At 41.6% G+C, this 25,103-nt stretch overlaps 2 protein-coding genes and 1 long non-coding RNA gene across 4 annotated transcripts; 2 read left to right on the forward strand and 1 right to left on the reverse strand.

Annotated features, from left to right (window-relative positions):
- Positions 1 to 3,517: 3,517 nt before the first annotated feature.
- lysmd2 (LysM, putative peptidoglycan-binding, domain containing 2) lies at positions 3,518 to 11,034 on the forward strand. The gene is made up of 3 exons (XM_084930713.1): positions 3,518 to 3,990; positions 6,410 to 6,765; positions 9,584 to 11,034. The coding sequence occupies exons 1-3, from the start codon at positions 3,745 to 3,747 to the stop codon at positions 9,633 to 9,635; spliced, it is 654 nt and encodes a 217-aa protein (XP_084786839.1). The 5' UTR covers positions 3,518 to 3,744; the 3' UTR covers positions 9,636 to 11,034.
- Positions 11,035 to 11,106: 72 nt separating this feature from the next.
- scg3 (secretogranin III) lies at positions 11,107 to 24,596 on the reverse strand. 2 transcript variants are annotated; one of them, XM_084930507.1, is made up of 12 exons: positions 24,161 to 24,596; positions 23,122 to 23,174; positions 22,943 to 22,985; positions 22,548 to 22,745; positions 21,278 to 21,420; positions 20,759 to 20,908; positions 20,470 to 20,677; positions 20,018 to 20,134; positions 16,886 to 16,969; positions 16,196 to 16,306; positions 14,153 to 14,242; positions 11,107 to 12,003 (listed from the first exon to the last, which is right to left on the reverse strand). In XM_084930507.1, exons 1-12 carry the CDS (start codon positions 24,264 to 24,266, stop codon positions 11,885 to 11,887), a joined length of 1,422 nt encoding a protein of 473 aa, XP_084786633.1. In that variant the 5' UTR covers positions 24,267 to 24,596; the 3' UTR covers positions 11,107 to 11,884. The 2 variants fall into 2 exon arrangements, with proteins under 2 accessions (XP_084786633.1, XP_084786717.1); XM_084930591.1 differs by having other exon boundaries at positions 22,560 to 22,745; positions 24,161 to 24,595.
- Positions 14,236 to 21,595, forward strand: LOC146393985 (uncharacterized). Its single transcript, XR_014800466.1, has 2 exons — positions 14,236 to 14,333; positions 14,454 to 21,595. It is a non-coding gene; the product is annotated as an uncharacterized LOC146393985 (long non-coding RNA).
- Positions 24,597 to 25,103: the final 507 nt, after the last annotated feature.

Consider the following 25,103-nt stretch of genomic DNA (forward strand, 5'->3'; position numbering starts at 1 on the left):
ATAATGGGAAGCACCCAGCAGCCTATTGCAGCAGGACTAAGGGAGGGTTTAGGGTCACGTGATCCAGCCCTAACCATAAGCGTCATCAAAAAGGAAAGTTTTAAGCTTAATCTTAAGACTAGAGAGGGCATCTGTCTCTTGAATGCAAACTGGAAACTTGTTCCATAGAAGACGGGCCTGATAGAAATGCAACATATATCATTTAAACCAAAATGTAGCTAGAACCGTTCCCGAAAGTTACATTTTGGCACTCATGCATTGATATTAACTAATAAGTGAAAACTAACTAACCAAAATGGAAACTGGATAAAGGACAAACAACAGATTTTACTGCATCTCTGAATTCTTAATAACCTTGAGCCACACGGCGTGCACAGACAGCAGGGACAGAATGCAGTGAAACTTTCCATCCGGCTTCCAACGAATGAATGCACAATGAGAAGACTTCTGTTCATCCACAGATTGGCTTTCACATAATTGGGCTGTTTAATTCTCTTTCTACTGACATATTTTACATGCATGCAGCACCGACTGGGGCCCCTGGGGACCTCGCCCAGGAGTTATCCCGATTTCAATATTGCATATTTTTATACCAAGTAAATCAGTACCTGTATTGCTGATGCCAATACCAATACTGATGCTTTTTTATATAAAGGCAGCGTATGTAGGGGACAGCAGTGTGTCATGACTTATGAAATGAATCATCATCAATTTGCAAATTCTGAACACATTTTAATGACCACTAAATCCCTGTGATTTTTACTTTCCACAGTAATTAGATAAAACAGAAAAACACACCTTTCAGCTTTTCATGTGTATTAAAACTGGGTTTTTATGAAGATCTAGAATGTAAATGCGCCCATCTCTAAAGCATTTGGGTCAGATTCTGTTCTTTAACACTAGAACCACCAAAGGGGTCATTTTGGGTTAATTTAACCCCCTTGGTGGTTGTAGTGTAACTCTGTTAGACTAAATTCTCATATTTCATGACTTTTCCTATGGCCTCATTCATCGAACACTGAATCTTTGGCTGTGTGAGATAAAAATTAATAATAATTATGCCCATTTATCGTCTGAATCACCACGGACGTCTTTTTGACCTGATGGAAATGAATGTAAAAACTGCTACTGCAGCACACCATGTTGCCTAGCAACACAATTGTTTACCCACATTTTGACATTAAGCCTGTTATAACATGATATAATACCTGTCTGACCAGTCTGCCAGCCAAGCTTTCACTGTGGTTGTACAAACACCAGAAATGACTAAAGCTAATTGATACCAACGCTGGTATTGGTACAGGATCGATCCTTTGTTTATATCCTCTAAGTTCAGTATGTAGCGCACTGAATTGTGTTACATTTATTATTATTATCACTGAAATGAAAAAAATATACTTCAAATATTGAAAAAGTACTATGAAAAATATCTGAGTGTTTTTGTGCTGATTGCCAAATTCATTTTATTTATAGCCTATAGCACATTTAAACAACAGAAGCTGAGTGCTTTATAGGCATATTTACATTCCATGTCTCCAAAAACATAGATCAACAGAATAGCAGGGAGTATGGCAATGTTTTATTTCTGTCTACACACAGCCAGCTCCTCTGTTGGCAGACCCGATTTCCAAGCCTGAGAAAATCCCTCTAATGCTTTTGTACCGCGTGCTGTCTAGCGATGATGGAAAATATGCTGCTATCATTGATGGTCGGTCATATGACTGTTAACCATGTCCCTCCCACAGAAGCCTCCTCAGATGTCACATGCAACGGTTGGTAGTCACACAAACCTGCCAAATGTTCCCACCCAGTGTAAAGTATTGTTCCAGTCCTCATTGGTGTTCAGCACATCAGCTTTATTATTGTTTGGATTTTCCATGATTTTTTCCATGATGGTTCACTCTTTCGCTTAATTTTTAATTAGCTGTAATATTATAGTTCTAGTGTTTTAATATAATTTGGGACATATATGTATAGAAAAAGAAGCTCAGAATAGGTTTGTGAAGGCGCATGATTCACAGTCATGTGCACATCTCAGTCTTAGTGCTGGATGTGTTGACAGGTTTGAGCAATATGACCTGATTAGAAACCAGAACTAAAGACATTTTCTGCTTCATTTAGTTAGTTAGTTTTGTAAGTGCTGTTTCAGTTATAGTCCATTTTGTTTTATTGCTAAAGTGTATTTCTTTTAATTCAAATGTTTTTTTTCTCTCCACGCCTGTTTTTGAGTTGACTATAATAACATTGCTCCTGATGCACCACACACACATGAGAAAAGTGAGTTAGTGCAGTCTTTTTTTCTAGAACAGGGCATGACTGATGCCACCAATCAAAACTCAGTCTGTGCTGATATTTTTTAACTAAAAGCACATCTTTCACCAAAGCCAGTGCTGTATTTTTCCAGTTTTCAGAAACTGATTTGTAATGTAATGTAATTCGTTTTTCCTCTTTCCTCATGCATTACCTCCAGACAAGTTCCATGAAATTTGCTCTAGTAGTTCTTGCACACTCTTGCTGACAAACAGAAGTGCAAACAGCACATACCCACATAGTTTCAACAAAGGAAAAAATGCACCATCCCCCCAGAAGGCCAAAACCTAGATTCTTATCCTGGGCCTCTACAAGACGAAGCTAAAAGATGAGATAAAAGCACTGCTCTTTGCTTTTGGCCTCATTTTAGTGGGGAAATTGACAAACATGTCTGCATTTAATAATAGTAATACCACTACCACGAATAATGGCAAAGACCTAATTTTTAATGGCAAAGACATCACCCCACTGTCTGCCCATTTACCAAGTTAGAAAAAAAAACCCCAAATGTGGCGGATATCTTCTTGTTAGTACTCAGTTTAAAAACAGATAAGCTCCTTTTTTTCACTATTCACAATAAAATTTGCTGGTTTTTACCCTGACAAAATGCAACAGTTTAAGTAGATTCACACATATTTTCTGTTGTTGTTGATGTTTTTTTTTAAAACTATTATAAAGTCCTTTAGTTCTTATAGTATAATTTGTAATGTAGAAAAACAAAGAACACACCCCCCCAACACACACACACACACACACACACACACACACACACACACACACACACACACAAACCCCCAAACAAACAAAAAACCAAAAAAAGCCCAAAGGTCTACAGTAATGTTTTAAAAATCCCACGGAAATTATAGCCTACTACTAACGTCCTCTTTTTTGCCGGTGGAATTCTCCCACAACGTTCAATTGGGGATTTTTTAAATGCCGTGGTTGTCTGTGGACAGGAAATGAAGGACCACGAAAACATTAGCACTTTCAGGCGAAATAGGACATCTAAATTTTTATCTCATTGTATTACAAGATACTTTGGTCAATTAATTTCCTCCTATTTGTGAGCTTAATGTTTAGAAATATTTCAGTCATTGCTTGTAATTTTCACACCAACAGCGAACAGATAAAGCCCGTGCCCTAAATCGGTTCTGCTTCACTTATTTTGAAAGTGCAGTAACCGGAAATTGTGTTGTAGTCTCCCCCCTGCACGTTCTGTACGTTTATACGTCAATGTAGCGGATCAATGACAAAAGAGGGCTGTGTGGTAGTGCCCCCCTAAACATGCCTGTTTTCCCCGGGGTTGCATGCTCCATATGACCCGGGATGGGACTCTCTCCGCCGCCTAAATCAGCGATTTAGTTCACTGAAGCGACGGAGCTGGAGCGTTAAAACAAACAGAGGCTAACGGGCTGTTTATTTATTCAAGAGAAGATGGCGGAGTTCTCGCCCGTCCTGCCGATGCGGGATGGAGGAGGACGATTTGCCCAGCCCATCTTCCCTCGGTCCAGGTCCGGTTCCGAGTCAGAGAGTGAACTGTCCCAGAGTCTGGCCCGGACCAAGATCCGCTCGTACGGCAGCACAGCCAGCGTCACGGCCTCCCTGGGGGAGAAATACATAGAGCATCGGGTTACAGACAGCGATACTCTGCAAGGGATTGCTCTCAAATACGGTGTCACGGTAAGGTCGCTTCTCGGCCATAGATAGCAGTGTATGCGTTGATGTTTACCTTGACGGATCTAGAGATTGCATTAAACACACCACACTGACAGATAAGAGGAGCAAACACTGAAACGTACACAAGGGAAGGCATTTTCTCTTACTTTCCACTCTCTGATTCTACTAAAAGTCACGCACTAAGAAATCCGAGCCCAGAAAGTTGTCCGTAAACTCTCTGGATTGTGACTGAACACCTGGGGACTATTTCCGTTCACCTTGAGAGAACAGAAGCTCACTTCCATATTTTACTTTCGCTTTTACTCCTAATGTAAACGTCAGGCAGTACTGAGGACCCCCCGAAATGCAGCAAGATTATTCCAATTTGAAAGAGGCGTGAAATATTTGCTTCGAGGGTTCAGAGTTTCCACTCTGAGTTCAGATGGGTGAGAGCAAAAGTTTGACAAGCTTGCTGTGAGGATGATCACTTGGTCAAAAATGGGCTCTACCTGAGTGTCGACATCTCCAGTTTCCTCAAAAAGTCCCCAGTTTGTGAAGTGACTCTGCATGATTCCTATCCAGGGTTAGAATAAGTAATCTGCTTCACATGCAATGCTATATTCTCTTAATAAAAAACAAAACAAAAAAACAATACACATGCAGGATATTTACCTGCCGTGAGTTAACCACTTCCTGTTTCTTGTTCATTTTTACCCGAAATGACCTCTGAAACAGCCGAAAAATACCCTGCCAGTCACTTCAGTGGTTCCCAAATGTAAAACACAAGTTTTACTTTGTTTGAAGGGCTGCTGACAGAACTGACTGATGTTCAGACTGCTGTGAAAGTGTTCCTCTAATATATTACTAATATATTTAAGTTTAAAGACTGGGCTTTTGTGTAAAATAAATAAATACCATATACACTCATCAGCCACTTCATTTGATACACCAGCTGCTGGTTATAGCAAGTGTGTAATTAGCCACTCGCATGGCAGCAACTCTGTGCATTGCGACATATAGACATGGTAACGATGACTTGCTGAGCATCAGAAAGGGGAAGAAGGATGATAGAAGTTACTTTGAACATTTCATGGTTGCTGGTTCAGGATGGGCAGCTGTGAGTATTTCAGAAACCGCTGATCTACTGGGATTTTCCCACACAACTCTGGGGTTTACAGAGAATGAAGAATAAGAAACAGAGAGCGAGAGTCAATCCTCAGGGAGAAAATGCCTCGTTGCTGCTAGAGATCAGAGGAGAATGGCCTGACGTCTTCGAGCTGATAGGAAGGAAACATTAACTCAAATAACTGCTTGTTACATTCAAGAAGAAGCAGAAGAGCATCCTGAGTGCACATCATGTTGAATCTTGAAGCAGATGGCCTACAGCAGCAGAAGAAGACCACATTGGGGTCCACTCCTGTCAACTAAGAACAAGAAACAAAGCAGGGTCATCAAAATAGGACGAAAGAAGATTTCAAACAATGGTAAATGGACTGGTTCTTATATAGCGCTTTTCTACTCTTCTGAGCACTCAAAGCGCTTTACACAACTTGTGCATTCACCCATTCACACCCATTTGCACAAGCAAATTTTTTCTAAGTGCTTTCTAAGTAACATTCACACACACTCATACTCCGATGGATGCATCGGAGAGCAATTTGGGGTTAATATCTTGCCCAAGGATATTTGGCATGCAGACTAGGGGAAGCCAGGAATCAAACCACCAACCTTCCGATCAGTAGATGACCTGCTCTACCGCCTATCTAAACTACAGCCAGGCGGTAGAGCCTGGCTGTAGTTTACATAGTCTGGATTTCTGCTGAGATGTGTGGATAGGGTCAGAATTGATCATAAACAACACAGAAGGTTATGTCCCTCTTGTCTCCAGTGGTTGTGGACGGTACATCAGATTGAATGTCACATCTACCTGAGTATTGTCGCTGCTTTATGCAGGATCACAAAGCTCAAGTCATCTCAAATTGGTTTCTTGAGCGTGACAGTGTGTTTCCTGTACTCAAATGGCCTCCACAGTCACAAGATCCAAATCTAGCGGAGCATCATATTGACGTGGTGGAACAGGGCATTCTCATTATTGACGTACAGCCGATAAATCCACGGCAACTGTATGATGCTACGCTATAAAGTCAATATGGAGCAAAATCTCTGAGGAACGTTTTCAGTGCCATGAAGAATTAAGTCAGTCCTGAAGGCAAAAGGCGATTAAACCGGTACCAGCAAGCTATAACTAACCATGTGGTCAGTGATTGTATTTAAAATACTGCTACCAAATATAGATACGCAGATATAAGATGATTTTCTTTTCAGATGAGAGGCAGGGGTGCCATCAAAATAAGTAAAGTGTGTAGTCAGAATTTCATCAGAATTGATTAAATAGAGTTTTAACATTTCTTTTTCTTTCTTTTTTTTTGCTGTCATCTTCCAGATGGAGCAGATCAAGAGAGCCAATAAGTTGTTCAGCAATGACTGCATCTTCCTGAGGAACAGCCTCAACATCCCCGTGGTGTCAGAGAAGCGCTCCATATTTAATGGACTGTCTCTCGAGTCTCCTGATGGGGATGGTGACACGGCTTGCCAGGAGGCAGACGCACCTTGTATTATCACGCAGGATATTGAGGGACCCTCGCCGCCCCCTTCTCCGCCCCGTGAGCACTCCAAACCTGCCCAGCCTCAGCCTCAGCCAGAGGAGCTGTCAGCCAAAGACTTCTTACACAGACTGGACTTGCAAATTAAACAGTCAAAGCAGGCTGCGCGCAGACTGAAAGAAGAAGAAGAAGTGAGGTGAGGTGTTAAACAACAGCCAGCAAACTGCTTCCTCTTTTATGTGTGCTGATAAGTAACCACTTTCATACTATTTTTGTGAGCACCATTGCTCATTTCAGGTTTTTTCCACTGGGCCGCTGCTTCTCACACTGGTGCTTTCTTCTAAGCATTGCATTCAATCAGACTTTGTTCTGATTGACCTTTGCCTCATGGTCAGATGCAAAAACTGATACTGCGTCTTGGTTTGGTATCAACCAATGACACGACATAAATGCCAAGTCATTTTTTTTTCCAAGCGTAGTAGACAGGAAACAGCATAATGTTTGTGTGTTTTGACCTCGATTGACCAATGTTTCACCTCCTCACGTGTCCCCACACAGATGTCACTGCAGGGGCTCGCACACTTGCTTTTAATTTTCCAGACAGCTTCCTGCTCTTTTCTCACATGGGCGCAGTCCAGAAAAGTTCAGGGCTGCAGTGAATTTGCGGAAACGGCTTACAGTGCAGCGTCGTCTGAAGTGAACCGCTCTCATCTTCTCTTTGAGCTCAGCGGGAGCTCGTCAGAAATCCCAGTCAGCAGGAATAAGCTGTTTTAAAATGTTCTCGCAGAGAGAAAATCGAAGCTAGGAGTACAGGTTTTTGCTGTTCTGCAGTACTAGTCAGGTATTTAGTGTGAGATCTGACTTGCCCTCGCACGTCCTACCTCTGTGTGCTGAGGCAGAGAAGCCGGTCGCGTCTGCTCAGTAGTGAAGCAGCAGTAAGTGCCTGGCGCACAGCGTTCATAGAGAAACGGGCTTTGTTGGTACTATCACTTTGGAGGACTGAGTCACGCTGTGAGTCATATTGCTCCCGCTATCTAGTATTTAACTTCAATATTTGGTTCACACATTCGCCCAACAAGCAAAAGATCCCCCAGTTTGATCCCTGGAGGAGATATGTGTCCTTTGGGGGGCAGTTGTGTCATGAAGGGCATCCGGTGTAAAAGAAAAAAGCAAAATCTGTCAAATTAAATGTGTGCATCTGCCCGATGTACTGAGCCCCTCGTGAATAAGGGAACAGCTCAAAGTAGATACTACATTTGAAAAAAATAACCATTACTGCGTTCTCTTCCTATAATATATATATATCCACCTTTACTGCCTACTACATACATTACAGTGCAAAATTGTGTCTCTCATTTCATTATTACACACTCTATTCAGCTCATATGCATTTCCTATGAATCTATTTTTAAGCACAGATCTGTGCTTTTAACTCTAAATATGTGCTTTGGTGTTACAAAATGCATCAGCTTTTAATTTCTCTTTCAGAGTTCGCCTGCTGGCTTTGTCAAATCTGTGCTCTGTGTTTAGTCCCGCTTCTGACTTCAGTCACATAAAAGGCTGCCTTGTAGTGTGTTTAGGCAAACAAAGGCGCACTCCCTTGTTTATACAGAGTGCTAGGGCAAACACGAGCAGCGTGCCTGCTTGACTTTAATGCCTGGGATGAAATGAACCACAAGCCCCCTTGAGCTAAACCAATGACAGGCCCAGTTCTCCCTTCTGAAGACCTTCTATCATTTGTGCACCCATGGCTATTATATTACAACAAGTTAGGAATACAGCACAGATTAATCTGTAAAATTATGTTTGCATGTTTCCCTCTGTCCTGTAGTCCCACCTTTCTGCCTTCTCTTGAATATCATGGAAGTAGCTGGCACTCCTTTTAGGAGTCAAAGTGCTTAGAAAAAACCCCCAAAACATTATCCAGTTTCTCAGAAAATAGGGCAAAAATTGTAAGAACTGTTTTTCTTCTACTGTCTGCATGGCTTCTAGCTAACATTGTAGCTTCAGTGAGAGGGAAATAAAATTGCTTCTACAGAAACGTCTCACAAAGAGGTTTGTGGTTTGGTGTTGTTTGTAACTGGGTCATGTTTTAGTGAAAGTATTCACCTCTTCTGTGTATTTTCAACTACAGGTGCTATTCGGTAAGGTTAGTAACATTCAAGAGATTACAGACACCCTCGCTGAAATTTTCAAAACTAGGCAGCTCATGTTAGAACGGTCTCAATAGCTCCAGAGGTTTGAAATAAAAATACATACATTTGATTGGTGCATACTGGTGGAATAACCATTACAGAAACATAAACAATGTCAATAAAAACAAATGTTTGTTGTTTTTTTTTTTAAATTACCGATACTCTTAATGTAGGACAGCTGTGGGATAAACCTTACATTAGATGGAGGTGTGATATATCTGTTAAGAGCTTTGCGTGTTTATATGTATATTTTCAGGAAATCTGTAATCTAATGGCCGCCACACATTTGAACTACATAACAACATAACTGGAATCTGGTGAACCAGTTAGGTTTCTGTGAGGGTTTATTGAAAGCCAAACTACACTGAGAGTAAGTTATTTGTGGTTTAAAAGATTGATTTTATCCTAAGTCGAAGGAAATCCACCACATCGCATTACCGATCATTTCGCTTTTTACCCTCAAAATTGTGGTATAAAACCTTTTTTGCATCCTCTTTTGATGTTCATCCTCTCATATTTCAGCCTCTAGTTAAATAAACTCTCAGCAGCTTCACTGTTGCTGCAGTAGTCGTAAAAGCGAATGTTAACACTTGTGATGGATCTCAGGACATTGATGTTTTATACTGATCGGCCCACTTTTTCTGAACACGTGAGCTCTGAGCTGTGATTGAGAACAAGGCAGCGACTTGGTCAGCCTCGTTCAATATTCACATCCTTACCTACACTGAAGAGGAGTGAGGCGTAAAAGAGAGTATGTGTCTGTAATCATATTGAGGTAAAGGCTGTAACATGTTTTTTTAAATTTCCTCTTGTTTGCAGGAGCAGCGAGGAGAATTACGCGGCCCCCACGACATCATACCAGGAGATCTAAAGAGCAATCTGTTTACCCAAAGTCTCGGACACGCTTGCCCACGCACACAAACACTACCGCAGCCTCGTTGCTTTTTTCTTTTTACCTTTTCATGTTTACTGAACCGTGTTCAGCAAGTGTCATTTCTGCCTTTTTATTTATTGAAATGCAGTTCTTATGATGTACATTACAAGCCCATTTCCAAGACTGCTGCTGTGCTGTGTGAAATGTAAATATTAACTTAGCCTGTCCTGGTGGTCATAGGTCAAAAGGCAACACACATCCTGGATATGTTGCCACTTTATCACAGGGCAACCGTTCCCACTCCTACCTATAGTTAAGTTAGACTTGCCACTATCAGAAGCGAAGACGCTCACATCTATGGAAGCTTGTTTTTTCAATCCACAAGTCATCATTTCAAAATTTCAAGGTAGGCATCTGAGAAACTGTGACAGAAACAAGCTTCCTATAGATCTGCCGCCATACAGGGAGGTCTAAGCAAGACAAGGCCAGACCACTTTTTTTGCACATATTCCAGCAGCGTGGCTCTGGAGAGTCTGGGTGCTAAACACCCACTGAAAGCTCGTGACACATTACAAAAACCAAATCTCACAACAGACGCTCCAGACTGTTCCGTTAAGAAAAGGAGGTGATATAACACGGTAGTGAGAGACGTGCGCCTGACTCAGCATTTTGGCATCCAATTCAGAAACGATAATTTATTCTTGTTAAAACAATAATGTTTTCAAATTCGTCATGCTGTGTTCATGATACGTCTAGATAAATCTAGGGTTTAAATATATGTATGTGTATTTTTTTAAATTTCCATTTTACATGGCACATCTCCTTCTGGAAGTAGGTTTGAGGGTATTTTTTTTGTAGTTTCACCAAGTAGCTCACATCTCATCTGGAGGAGCATCTGAGCACACGTGCCCGTCCACATACGATATGCTTGCAAAGCTGCTGTACAGAACCTACCTGCTGCATTTGTTCAGATACAATCTCACACACACACACACACACACACACACACACACACACACACACACACACACACACACACACAGGGCGCTAAGCAATGCCAGAAGGATTAGCTTGTTAGACTTGCTAACCGCTTCTGATGTTCTAAATCTCCTCCTAGAATAGGATCGTCGGGAAGTATATTCAGGCCTTCCTCATCAGTGTTTACTCGGTATGAGCTCACCCCACACGGAGGCGGCGGATGGACTCAAGCCTTTGAACGCAGTTCCATTTGCCCTGTTTGAGAACAAATGGGACCGCTCTTATTATTATTTTGTTTTGTGAGTGTGATTGCATTATTTATGTGTGGAGAACTGTCTGTATCAACTGTTTTATTGTGCTTTTAAGTTCTATTGGGTTTCATTTGGACAGAATAAATGCATATTTAAGCAAATATTAAGATCAAGAGGTTTTTTTTTTTTCGATGTTCCCGTCCAGTGCTGCTTCTTCATCACAGTCGAGCACAGTCGAGTAAAGAAAAGGCAATGTTTTAATTGCTTTTACAACTTTAGGAAAAAATCACAAATATTTACATTTAAAAATACTTCATCTGTTTTTCCTCTACAGAGATAGAAATGTTGAACTCAAAAGACATGCAGAGAGAACTGATTGAATCAGACACCGCCCCCTATTGGGCTCTGGAGGGATAACAACAGAACAGGCGTACATAGGGCACTGACATACACAACAAATATATTTTTGGTAAAGTAAAAAGCGAGAGTACATTAGGAGCTTACACATACACTGGAGGGGGAAAAATAAATGTAGGCTAACACAGGTTAAATACAATGAGAATAACTTGATATATGCATGTTTTGCTGTAAAATTGTATGGAAAACAGTTATGACAAAACTACGGCATTATACCCAAAACATTCATGTCCCATTGGAGTCAGGTTGGAGTAAAAGCTAGCACTAAAATCTGACAAGTGTGATTTTCCTTTTAGCTCTAGTGATTATTACTCTGATCTTGGCGTGCAAATATAATCAGTTCAGTAGCTGGAAGGAATAATTTAAGGTTTTTTTTTTTATTGTGTTGACAGTATTATAAATTCCCATTTCTTAATACATATGGGAATCTCTGGGAGTTCCCCTAAGCAGGTAGGTTTGAATACAACATTTATACGTTACCATGCCTTCGGTAATAATAAGTTGTAATCTGGGCTTTTTTGAGCATTATTCATATCAGATTGAGCCCTGGTGTGTGTGTGTGGTTTTTAGGCCGGGCTGGTTACAGGATGGTCAATAGTGTTACAGACTGCTGTAGATCCTCTTGATGGTGTCTCCTTCGTCTTTGGCGATGATGCCCTTCTCGATGTATGAATCAACCTGCTGGTCCATGAAATCCTTCAGCTTGGACAGGTCATAATCTGGAAAGATGAGGAAAACAGGAAAGGATGGGTTTTGTGAGAAGATCGTGAGGTTAAAGGAAAGATCAGACATTCTAGAAGTGCTGTCTTTTTAAGATGGCACACCCAAACAGGGTTCAAGGAGGATTAAGGTCATGTTTGTCTTATGCACGAAATGAAATGAGGTCAAAAGATCTCAGAGCGAAACACACTTGCCAGTTAAATAACTGCTAACTAAAAGACTTTGTGACATTGTTTTCCACCATGCTCTAGACAACTAATTGTCATTTGAAACTGCACCATATGGCTGTGGCTATATTTAGAGTTGAACGCAGCCTAACTCTGTATTATCCATCATGGTAACAAATGAGTGCAGGCAAACAGCTGCCGCAACACCAGCACCCCTCTCTGTGCTAACAGACTCTGAGTAAAGTGGCTGCAGGAGGCTAGAGGACAGCCAACAAGTCCCACAGTCACTCCCGAGCATCTTCCTAACAACATTTCTAACAGAAGCAAATTGTTAAACTGCTCGAAGATACAGTTGCTTTGACGGGCATGATGCGCGTGAAGGATTAGCAGGATGTAATTAGAGACAGCACTACTTCTCTCAATCTTGGCACTGAGGAGCCAAGAGCCCAAACCAGGATGCGGCCTCTACGTCCATCTGCTCTTCTGGCTAATCTCTGTGGTGCGTAGGCGTAAATACACACAGAGTCTGCTGAGATTGTTGTAATGGGTGCTTCTGGCAGAGTGAGCACAATAAATGGCCCATCTTACACTCTCTGTTTCTATGAGGGTGTTTTTTTGTCTAACACTCTGAAAGAAGAGAGGACGAGGAAGACGAGAACTTTAGAGAGCGTTTTAAAGTGGTACAAGCTGTGCTAGATAAATAGGGCCTGGTGGTGTGTCGTTTTAGTTACAGAGTGTCTCGGTATGGGAAAATTGGGTGATTCTCGGGCACATTTTGACCCTCTGTGTGTTCAGCCTGAACTTGTCCTTTCTTACACCAGTATCAGTCTGTCTCCTGTCCAGATCACTGACAGGCAGGCGGGGAGGCCCTCTGTTGTCCCAGACAACTCCTCCACGCACTTGAATGCTAATGAGGTGTCCTATATAGAGCAAGGTCAGAGATGAGCTCCAGACAAAACTTCCCCGCTGCTTTGCTCCTCTCTGCTATTCAGTGCTTTAAGCTCACTGTCAGTCTCTTGCTTTTCTTCTCTTTCCCTTCCGTGTTTAAGATCCACACGAGAATCTGGGTCACACTTTGTTTTTTGTTTTCTTTAATTCCTGTGTTTTTTGAGCCGTTTGTCTGGTTCACTATTGATCAGCTCAGATTAGATCATGCCTGCCAGCACAACAGATATAAATCTCACTTAGCTGGAACTGTTTACTTTTTTTGCTGTTTTTGTCTGGGATTTCCTACTGAGATGATCGCCATTGGGTGGATGGCCTCAATAGTGAGAACTCATTAACATTTCATTCTGCTCTGCTTAATTAAGCACCACTGGGCATCGATTTTACTCTGTGGAGAGCCCAACAGCAGGTTCCTCTTGTTAGACGAGTGCACCGTAGTGTGTGAACCTACCACAGCTCTGCAGACTGCAGACTTTCTTTATGGAAACCGATTGTTCCGGGAAAGAAATACATTTGAAAATATACAAACATTACACAAAAATCCCGAGACAGATGCTGATGCCTGATATTTTAGTGTTGTGGAGCAGGGTCAGTATCATAAAATATATTTCTTCTTCAAAGATGCCATCAATGATGAGGAACAGGTAGGAGGGAATAAATGAACTGACCTTTGTCTCTGAACAAGCCAGCTGTATCACAGCAATTAGGACAACTCATTTACAGTTATCCATATTCATGAGATCTGGAGTGGAGCGTCTATGTTAGTATCCCACTCTCTTTGAAAACAAAATGCAAATCAAGGCGAACAAAAGAGGCTTCAATTTTTCCTCTTCTTTGCCGCGTCGCCTCAGACCTGTGATCTACAGCTGTTCAGTAAGGAGAGGACAGCTTCTAGTTCTGGCTCGTAGTGCTCAACAAAGCCGTTCAGGACTCAGCGTGGAAATGTTTGCGTCTTTTGCACAAAAAGCAGACACACGAGAACGAGGTCTGTATCCAGTTTTTCTCATCTATTGTCGAACGTGAGGACACGTCTCACCATCTTTGCCCTCTTCTTTGTTGTGTTTCTTCAGCCACTCGATGTTCTTCCTGATGGCCTCCAGATAAGTCTCGGATTTGCCAGGCCGATCTGGAGTTAGAGGAAAGGGGAAAATGAAGAGAAAGGCAGGCGACGAACCGGCTCGTTAAGATATTACAAAATGCAAAAAATTTCAGCTCAGGTAAGCTTTGTTTTCACCAAAGAATCAGTCTGTGCTGTCTTTGGCATGTCAATTATTTATAGCTCAAAACTTTTCTAAAGCAAAAAGCGCACTTTGTTTATTTTTACTTTTTTCTTTCAGAAGCCATGGAAACAGATTTTGACAACACAAGATTTTTCCTTTAATAACTTGGCAGCACAATAAAGCACTGCTGCTGAAATCAGATGCCCACTTTAAAAAAAAATGGTAGAAATGGTGCCTGTTTCCCCTCCAAAATCAAAATCCTTTTGACAGTTTACTGGTTCTTACTAAATAAAGCTTCTTCTCTTTCATGCCCACACACACCCTGAACGCCTCCTCTTGCGCTGTATAACTCGGGTTATTCAGATGCACTTCCCCGCAAAATCTACAGCACCGTGTCCCACACCAGTGAGTGTGTTTTCATCTAGTTATCGGAGAAAGTCGCTAAAGAGGTTAGGAAAACAAATTGGGTAAAAGTAAGAGGACAGGAAGACCAGAGGAAATCTCAGAATGAAAAGGCTGAACAACCTGGTTGTTGGACCTTTAACTATCATTTGCTATACTCTGTCATCATAAGACAAGTCAGCCCCTTTTGACACAGGTTTAGCTGTGGGCTTGGTTAGATTACTAACCCCAGTATTGCTAATTTGTTTTGAAGTGATGGTTTTTAATATTCTAAAGACAGGAAGGATAAGCAAACAAATCAAAGGTGTGTGACACAACCATTGTTTTCCTTATTCATCATGAACAAACCAGCAGGAAAACAAGTTTTGGAAATAGTATAAAGCCACACTAGTGACAATGTTGCAGTGGTTACTTTTCCTTCTTTTCTAAACTCAACTGGTTGATCTTTGGGTCAATGTGACAAACAGCTGCAGAAATTACTCATGGCTGCAGAAACTTCAACATCCATTACTGCACTGCACTGGAAAAGGGTTCTGAAATTAGCATGTCCACCCAAGTGTGATGTGTTCTTTCAGAGCTTATCAGAGCTGGGCCTGATAAATGGCTATTCCAGAGTCACGTGACCCGCGACTGAATGACAGTTGTAATCTTTTCCCTTGGAGTCAAAAGCCAGACCTTAGCGAGGGTTGAAAGCAGGCCTCAAGTGTTGGTTTGCATTGAGATAATGATGATGTATTTGTTTTATTCCCTGTAACATTCACCGCTTGCAATCAAAGACATGTATAATTTCACTTTCTGACACAGAAAGCTCAGTTACAGTTATATATTTCACCAAACTTGCAATGATTTGATGAATCACACATCAAATTTGGATTTTAACCCAATTTGTTCCGTAAATATCATATTATGCAACTCAGCCTTTTAACATGCAGATAAACCAGAGTTTAGTAGGCAGCACTTCATATTTCCTTCATTTCCTGCTGAAATGTCATGGTGGTAATCCTGCTCTGTGATTCATTTGTTTTTCCTCTTTATGCACTCCTGTTTGTGTGTGCGTATGTGCGTGGATTAGATTGATGAGTGGGTACAGCACAGCAGACAGGGACACAGAATAATGGCAGCTGTGACAAGCTTTCCTTTGAGTGCTATTGGACTGGCCTAGTTCAGGGACTCGAATACACAGCGCTGTATATTTCAGTGGCAGCTCTGCTGAAAAACAAAATGTCTGAAATTGTAGTCAGCCTAATAGTCAGGTAGGAAAGGATGATTTGCTTCAAAGAGCTAATCTTGTGGGATTTGTTTGGCACTAAACAAACCCTAAAAAAATAATGCAAGAAAAGAATTACAGGAGCGTAGCTTATTGCTTCGCGAGGGCAAAACTGTTAGATAGTATCAAATTATTTTAGATTTTTCTTTTTAAATCACAGAAAAAAAAGATGATTAGGTAGTGGACTGACTGGTCTCAGCTGATGGCTGCTCTTCCTTGGTCGAATCTTTCAGTTTCTCATATTCCTTCTGCATCTTGGCAGCTTCAGCTTTGGTGTTGTCATCCTCATCCAGGTTTTTCCCTACAGCAAAGAAACAGGACAGGAATCCTTAAAAAAAATCCTGGTCTGTTGCTGACAGCCATGCTTAAAGCTACAGGTGAACGACTTCTTTGTTTAATTAAATTACTTACATTGTTTACTTTGTTTAGTCTTTAAAAAAATCTGATTTGATATTGTAAAACATTAATACATTTTAATGGTGGATTGTCCTGCAGGCTGTATGTCTAGATGAGTGATGTCGCTCAATAGCATGTAACCATCTAAGACTCCCAGTAAAGACTAAATTACTGTTTTCAGGTCCACATTTAGAAAATGTTAAGCATGATGCAGTGTTCTCACTGGTGAGCTTTGGGGTGTTGCTAGGTGGATTTAATCTTCTAGTGTAGACAGGCTGGTGTTTTTTAGTGTTAAGCTAAGCTAACTGGCTAATGGCCAGAAGTGCATTCCTGCCGTTAGCCGGTTAGCTTAAGCAGAAGGGCATTCCTGATGGAAAAAAAGTAAAATAACTGAACTGAAACTATTAATGTGTTAATAATATATGTTAATGATAGTTTCATTAATGTCTGGCATGTTTGGAGGATAGTCTGTGCAGCTGTTTACCGTTTGGTCCAGTAAACTCAGGTGGCAGGAGAGGTTTGCCCAGCTTGTTCTTGGTCTGCATGGCTATCATAGCGTCCAGGTTCTCTGCAGGTGTATAAAACACACGACAAACAATTTAGATTTCACTTTAGATTTCATCAGCGTCACACTGCTGCTGCACAGTGAATGAAAGCCTCTTAAGTGCTTGAGTGACCCGCACTGTTCCTGTGTGACTCAGAGCCTGATTATCATTTAAATCGAGTGTCATCTAATTACTGAAAAGAAGTCTCGAGAGTACAACAAAGGGATAAACATAATCTTGTGTTTTCCACTATTATTTCCACTGATTTATGCATGCAGTATGAGAAGAGCCCTCACAGAAATAATTTATGTACAAAGCAGTTAACAGTGAGCTAAATCTATTTATTCTCTCTTTTAATCACTCATAAAGACTAAAAAAGAATGGCTGCATTTATTTGGGGGGGGATAGACCAGGTATGCATATATGGTCATGATGGTCTCACTTAGGTGTTAGAAAACATGGAATGAGACAACCAGGTAATGCAGCTTAATGAGACATCCAGTCCTATCTGGATTAACGAAGGGGTGAACCTCATGTTCAAAAATAAAGGAAGCAGATGTTCTCAGATGTACCTCACAGTCCCCTCATTTAGCATTTAAAAGGTTTATTTACGCATTTAATCCCTACAGTGCATTTATGAGCAGGTACAAGGACTCTTAAGTGTTTTTTTATGTATTCTGTGAAGATTATTTTCTATGAAGACACAGCTGATATAATTACAAGTCTGCAGATATGGTTCCCTCATAGCGTAATTAAGTTCCCCACAGAGTTGTATTATTTTGGTTAATAAATGTTTACTCAAACTCCCAAAGTGCACCTCACTGTCTGAAAGAGGTAATACTGGATTAAAATAAAATAAAATTATGGATTGGTAGAGTTTGGTGAATAAAATATGACCACATATGAGAGCGGAGGAGCAAAAGAATTTTTGATGGTGGATATTAGGACAGAAGGACGATAAAGATGTAAGACAAACAGAAAGGTTCAGTTTGTTTGCTGTCACCGAACATCGTAGAGCTTTGCAATTTCCTCTTTCATCTTTGCTCGCTCTGGCCTCCTTCCTCCATTTTTCTTTTTTATTATTCAACCATCTCACTCTGCTCTGCACTTTCTGTGTATTCACTCCACCTCCTCCCACCTGCGCCACAGTGGAAGCCCATTATTTTACTCTCTCCTCTGTGCTCGCACGCACACGCACACACGCACACACGCACACACACGCACACAACATTTCTTACTCGCCCACTCTCTCCCCCGCGTCTTACTTTCTAGCTCAAGTCCTGCATCATCCGCTGGCAGATTGACAGCTGTGTGTATTCACTCGTGTACCTGTGTGACTCACTGGAGCGCCACAGGCAGATGGGCATGGGGGGGAGGGGGGCATTTACGTATTGTTTTTCCATTATCTTATTGCAACCTATGCTATAAAGCCAGAGGGGTTGCCTAGGAAACCCACATCCGCTCTCGTGGTATATGGCTGTTTGCTTTTGTAAGTGACATCAGCAGTGGTCATTTCCTCTGTGTAAGAAACAACACTGGCCAGCTGCTGTCAGGGGTCACTCAAAGGAGAATTGATTCATCTTTTTATAACCGACATACGGCAGGTTAGCCCTCCCAGACCTAAGGATCTAAGGACTGTGTTTTAAACATCTTTAAGCTTTGAGAGAACAAGCAACAAAAAGACATATGTTAGAATTCTGGAAGCTTGAAGAATAGAACCTGATGTTAAAGTCGAACTCGGTCCTGAGTATGCATGAAAGAAGATTTTATTTCCGTTGTCTCTTTCTATGACTGAATGTCAAACAGAGATGACAGCTGTCCCTTAAACGTGCCTGACTTTTCCACTGGCCAGTGATGTGATGGACGTCCATTAAAAAAAAGAAAGAAAGCAGTCTGATTTTACAGGGTGCCCTTGACACTAATCTGTCTCTGCAGGCTTTACGCTCCACTGCGTCGGCTGATAGCGAACATTAGTTTGACTGAACGCAAACAGAGCACAGGGGGAAAGCCCAGGTAACTCGGAGACAGAGAAATGTGCGCATGTACATCCAGCTGGTTAATGCAACGGATGGGTGGAAACCTACACCTTTTATCCGCATGTTAGCTACACATGTAAGCAAAACAAGTTCAAACATTGGTGGTCAGTAATCTAGATTTGGCAGATTTATCGATGATTTCAAGTGACTGCAACAAAAAAAGGCTTCAAAAAACTAAAATCCACTCAATAGCTTTTGAAGATCTTCATCAAAATTATGGTCAAAATTAGAAATCAACTCTTATCCAACAGTTTTAACAGACACAAAAAATTGTATTATGTTTTTAAGGCAAACAGATAAACAGTTATTAGGTAAAACATGTTAGTTTCCATGACCTGTTAATGCCAAATGCCCAGTTTGTTTCTGCTGTTTGTTTGTGTGCTGATAAAATAACGCAGTAACTCTTTAGTGAAACTCTTTCCAGTAAAAACTGGGAAAAATTATTTTTAAAAAAAGGAATAGAAATGGAAACCATATGGTTCTTTAAACAAAGCTTAAGTTAATGAATTGTTTTTAAAAGTCGACCTGATAGCTGTGGTCCACAGGTGCCACTGCAGAGATGCAAACATGAGTTTGCAATCAGCGTGACAAATGTTAAAACTGCATTAGAGCTCTGATTGAATCCAACAGAAGGAAAACAGAGAAGAAAGAAGAAAAAGTAAAACATCACTGTGTCTGTGCTGCGCTGCTGATCTGATCAAATAATGATGTTGTCCAAGCTCACATTAGAAGCCCCATGGGACTTTTTATAGCACTCAACATGCCAACCACATTAAGACCTTGAATTGCAGCTGGAAAAAGCCAATAAACTGACTTTGTGCTACTTTGTCATTACCATTACCAAGATGAAAAATGATCTGTCAAGATCAACATTACTGAATTATGACGATGTCCTGCATGTACATAATATTATTTACCACAAATAGAGCAGGATCTTCAAGGACTTCTGCCATCTATTATACAATCCTTTGCCTCCCATTAAATCGCTGAGAATCTTCAACCGTTACGCAACATTAGCATTATGTTATGTCTTACCCAGATAGGACACTCCCTCCTCTGGCGTGATGGTGCCGTACTTCACCATCATTTTGACAAAGTCAATCAGAGTCTTCATGATCGTGATCAGCGTCTCTCTTTCCTGGGTGTCTTGTTCTGCAACAGCAGAGCAGAAGACAAATCGCAAACCGGTGTCTAATAATGGTAACTGCCTACCGTGGCCTTTATGTGACCACATGGTGTTTGACTCTAGGGGTTATAATGATTGGATTATAAATAATTAGTTTTGTGTGTGTGTGTATTTGATCTGCACTTCCTAGATCTGTAAAGGGAAAAATGGTGAACAAAACAAGCTGCACCTCGATCTCTGAAAACAACATCACCACGATTAACAATCTAATCCTGTTCTCGATCTGAAGAACTGCTATCTTGGGGTGGAAATATTAAAGATATTTTTGGGTGTGACTTTGTGGACATATTTGTTTTTGTACCTGAGTTGAGACTTTTAAGCAGACGGTAGAAGTTTGGGAAGTACTGCAGGTCCTGGAGCCCATCTTCAGGGCTCACCTCATTGCCGTCGTCAGCATCCCTGTCCCAGACGTTGTCCCCATCTTCTTCCGCATCTCTGTCCACCTCGTCTTCAATCTCATCATCCTCCTTATCCTCCTCGTAGCGCCTCCTGGGTGGCTCCCATGTGTCCTGAAAGGGTGTTGTTTATTGTTATAGTTGTCATCCTTATTCTTATTATCATTACATCCACCGTTTTTTTGGAGGTTTTACCGCATTTGTGTCAGAATCCTCATCATCCTGAGCACCTCTAGCTTCTTGGTCAATGTCCTCAATCTCGTTGTTTTTGGCGTTTTTGGTGATGAGATCCTGGAGAGCCTCTGCCACCTTGTACTCCAGAGTATCTGCCTGATTTTCGGTGATCTATAAGACAGCAAAGTGAAAGAGGCAGGCTGAGAATGATTGTGTGCAGTAAGAAATGGACTGTAAGATGGATACTGGTGGACTGGTGATAAAAAAAATATATCACGTATTGATCACTATCACTGAGCTCTCCATCTCAGGGAGGACTGAAAATTTTTTTATTGACTGGCAAAAAACAAACAAACAAAAAAAAAAAAAAAGCAATTCACAGCCAAAATGGTGCAAACACAGAACAATTCACACGTCTCTAAATCTTAACCCATGAGGAAGCAGCGAGCGCACAGAGAGGGAGAGAGAGAGAGGGCTCCCGCTGAGAAAATGCCATGCGGCGTGCTGTGCTGAACTGAATGATGGAAGCTTACAACTTACCAGCCCCAGTTTGAGCAGTTTGGAGACGATCCTGTCGAACACTCCCCTGTCGTCTTCCTCGTAGATCTTATTCGCAATCTTCTGAACAATGGCATCAGCTGTCAGCGGGGTGCCGTCGATTTGGCGGAAGCTTTCTGGGTCGTCTGAAAGGAGAGGATACTCGTGTTATCGTTTGGTAGCTTTCTCGAGACACTTTTTTAGCTGCTTTGATGTGTGCACTACATCGACTAAAGATCCTTTTCTTTCTTCACTTCTTTACTTTGATTCAACTTTTCTGTTTTTCTTTTTTCATTTTCACAATAAAATGTCAAACCTGGACCCGGAAACAAGTCTCTCTTTTATTAGATTTGCTAGTAAAAAGTTGTTTTCCCTCTCCTCACATTCACCATATCTCTGCCTCTATTACTCAGCACGAAATGTGCAATTTTTACAGCTTGTTCTCTTACATAACATCCTCTGCTGCTTCTCAAAGTCCAAAGACAATAAAAATAAGCATCGACAGGATGCTTGTGCCTGCACTGGCCTGACTGAATCATCGCTGATGCATTTAGCCTTCAAACACCAGGAACCTATTTTTGCTTCACGCTGCAAAATGAGAAATGAAATCTAGACCACACTTGCCAAATATAGCCACTTGTCATTGTTGGACTTTATGCACAAATCAATAAAGGACGGCGCTCAGTGGTTTGTGTCAGAGTCACCTCACCTCAGAGATAGCTTTTATGCTGATGATAAAATTACATGCAGCCAAACGTGTGCACATCTGATAAAGTCCAGTGAGACAAAAAAAACCCCCAAATATAAATGTTGAGAAATGTGTTTTGGCTAAATTTACAAATATTAAAAGAGCAATGACAGCAACTGGGGATGAATGCATTTTACATCACGTCTTAAGTCAAAGCTAGAGCAGTGACAAAGGCATTATTTACATGGGACAGAGATGAGAAACCGCACTAATATTCAACCATGCCAGGCTATGTGTTCACACAGCTTCCTGTGAAGAGATTAAAGAAGAAGCCAGCACTGTAGCTGAACATCAGCGTTCACAAACGCAGTCAGGGAGAGGATAATCTTTCATGCATTCACATGTTCTCTCTCTGACTCTTGTCTCTGCTCATCCCCATCACACATTCATGTGTTTATCCTGCCTGCTCTTCCTTACAACGCCTGCCCGGTGTCCTGCCAGCGAAAGGACAGAAGCACGCAGCGTGAAGCCTGCCTGTAGCAAAGGGGCCAAAGTTACAGTGCATGAAATCATGACAGCGTGTACCCTGGTACTTGCCGTAGTCCATCCCGTTCTTGGTGGAGTCATAGTCCTCAGCGAGACGTCGGCTCTTGGTGGAATCTGACTCGTCGGGAATGTACTGATCGTCCTTGTTCTTGGCAGGCACCTCGGTGGTCTCCTTTGATTTCGGGCCTTCAGCCAGCGACTTGAGCATGGTGAAGTCATCGTGGTTCTGCTCTGACTCTGTCGGGCAGAGGAAACAAAAAAGGGGGTAAAGAAAAGTGAGCGCTAAAGATGAACTCATCTTACATTACTGTGGCTGCAGCAGTTTTTCTTCTCAGTACGGATGAATTCTGTTTTACTGGAAGTGCTGCAACATGATTCCACTCGGCAGGCGGAAATAAAGTCATTAATTGATTGGCAATAAGGTTTCCCCTTACCAGCTGACTGTACTGCAGCCTTCACACTGTCCGCCTCTGCGATCTGAGGAAATTCAAAAAATAATTTCCACTCAGGATATAAGCTCTGATTAATAATGTTTGCCGGGTTAATACTCGGGTTATTTGCCAAGTGGCCATAAAGCTCATTTGTCCGGATATTGGAGGAGAAAGGATCTTACCTGCTCTTGCAGAGGTCTTTCTTCTGTCAGCTGTCTATTGTACACAGTTTTATCTGTGCCAGGGAAAAAATGCATGCAGTTACTAAACAGCTGGATTGTCCAGACTTTATTACTGACAAACAGAGCCAGATTTGAAATGTTAATATAAAATCAATGCTGTGATCAGGCAGAAATACTTGTACAGGAGGCTCAAATGAACAGTATAGAAAATAGATATATTTAATATTATAGTGATGCTCATCCTATTCTTAAATTATAATCCCACATATATTTTGCTACACTCCCTTTGTCCTATATTACAAATAAGCAGCCTGGCTGTCCATGAGGCTCATCTCAGAGCCAAAAAACTGTAACAAGAGAAAAAAAAGGTGAAAAACAAAGGACAGGTCACTGTGTTACAAAAGGCTTCTTGACCTTTTAAAGGTCTCCCCAGAACAGTGAAAAGTCACCCAGTACAGGGGTCAACACGAAAAAAATTAAAAATAAAATACAAACCAATAGATAACTAACAACTGTACAACCAGTAAGATAGTTAAACATGTCTCATTTAAAAAAAAAACAACTAACTTTATTGAATAAATGCGTAGCCTTCATGCGTCCCTGCTCTCCTAACTCGCCACCGCACAAGCACAGCTTAATCGGATTATCAAACAAAAGATTAAATTGCAGCGAAAATAGACCACAAGCGGCCTAGAGCCAGGCGCCTTTAAAAACACCACCGGTCAGGCACTGCCGAGCTGGACCTTAACTTTAGGGAGTCCGCTTTTTATTTATTTATATACTCATTATTGTGCTGTTATGATTTATGAATCAACAGATTTAAAACTGAATTTAACCTGGAGCTCTAAAACGTATAAAACCCACAGAAATATCAACTTAGTAGGATTATTTTTTTTTTTAACATTTCAACAACCATGTGCTTAAATAAAGACTTCCATTGTGGACTACTTTGTGGCATTTTATAAAATCCCCTAAGCAATCACTGCTCCACCAGCCCGCAGACTATTCTACGAGAATTCCACGATTGATTTCAACTCACCGTCCGCTGAGGCTGGTGTAGGTGTGGGGAAGGCAGATGTCTGGCTCACTACATTCAGGGCGAGAAGCTGGAAAAGGACGAAAAGGCCAACGTGTTTTGACGCCATGGTGATAATAACTTGTCTATCCCTCCTCGGTGTCCCTGCTGTCCGGTTTCCTCCTCCCCAACAAAAGTGCTGAATGTGTGGACAGCTCCGCTGCGCTTCGGCCGGCCGATGGTGCTGAAACTGCCGCCCTGAGGAACCCGCTTCTGCCTGACGTACCGGGCGGGGTTGGGGCTGGTCAAGTCTCTCCACTGGAGCTGTTGACGAGCCGCGGTGCTGAAAACAGGTCACGGCCTCTGTAATTATAACCAGATAAGCAGGGAGGCTCTCCAAGCCCCGTGTGAGCTACAGCATCACCTGCTACGGCAGTAAAAGAGCCCACTACAACAAGACCTGCCCCCTTCTGCCTTTACTTAGGAGGAGGAGGGGGAGAGAGAGGGAGGGAGGAAGAGGAGTTAAATACTGTAAAAAGTGTTGATGTGCACGTGAAGTCTACCTACATATCCTATAAGTTCTCCATTAATAATGCGTGGAAGCAAGGGCGATAGTTTCACACACACTGCTGCAAAACGTGAGAACAGGTTAAGATTCTGCTGTGTGGATATTTGAGGACTTTATGATCATCAACCATGCATTGACGCTTTTGGTGGGGAAAAATCATCTAAAACACGCGAGACTGCGCTGAAAGTAAAGAATATTTATGCAGGATCAGATAATTAATTGATAACACATAAAACTGAAGAGAAGACGAAGCAAAGCCGTAAAGCTGAGTATGATTTTTTTGCAGCACATGAGCAGTGGGGGGTGACCCCGCCCACTCCGTGCGTCATCCACAACCTGCGTCATGGTTGTAGATCTTCTTCTTGTCAATAGCAACCGCTATTAAAACAGTATTTGAGC

Source organism: Perissodus microlepis, chromosome 1 (genome assembly GCF_051167445.1).
Source record: "Perissodus microlepis isolate ML-2025 ecotype Zambia chromosome 1, ASM5116744v1, whole genome shotgun sequence".
NCBI lineage: Eukaryota > Metazoa > Chordata > Actinopteri > Cichliformes > Cichlidae > Perissodus > Perissodus microlepis.

Coding starts and splice junctions, on each gene's coding strand:
- lysmd2 (XM_084930713.1), top strand. CDS start 3,745: ATGGCGGAGTTCTCGCCCGTCCTGCCGATGCGGGATGGAGGAGGACGA. Junction 3,991..6,409: donor CTCTCAAATACGGTGTCACG/GTAAGGTCGCTT, acceptor GTCATCTTCCAG/ATGGAGCAGATCAAGAGAGC. Junction 6,766..9,583: donor AAAGAAGAAGAAGAAGTGAG/GTGAGGTGTTAA, acceptor TCTTGTTTGCAG/GAGCAGCGAGGAGAATTACG.
- scg3 (XM_084930507.1), bottom strand. CDS start 24,266: ATGGCGTCAAAACACGTTGGCCTTTTCGTCCTTTTCCAGCTTCTCGCC. Junction 22,746..22,942: donor GGCTGCAGTACAGTCAGCTG/GTAAGGGGAAAC, acceptor TCTGCCCGACAG/AGTCAGAGCAGAACCACGAT. Junction 20,678..20,758: donor AGGATTCTGACACAAATGCG/GTAAAACCTCCA, acceptor ACACCCTTTCAG/GACACATGGGAGCCACCCAG.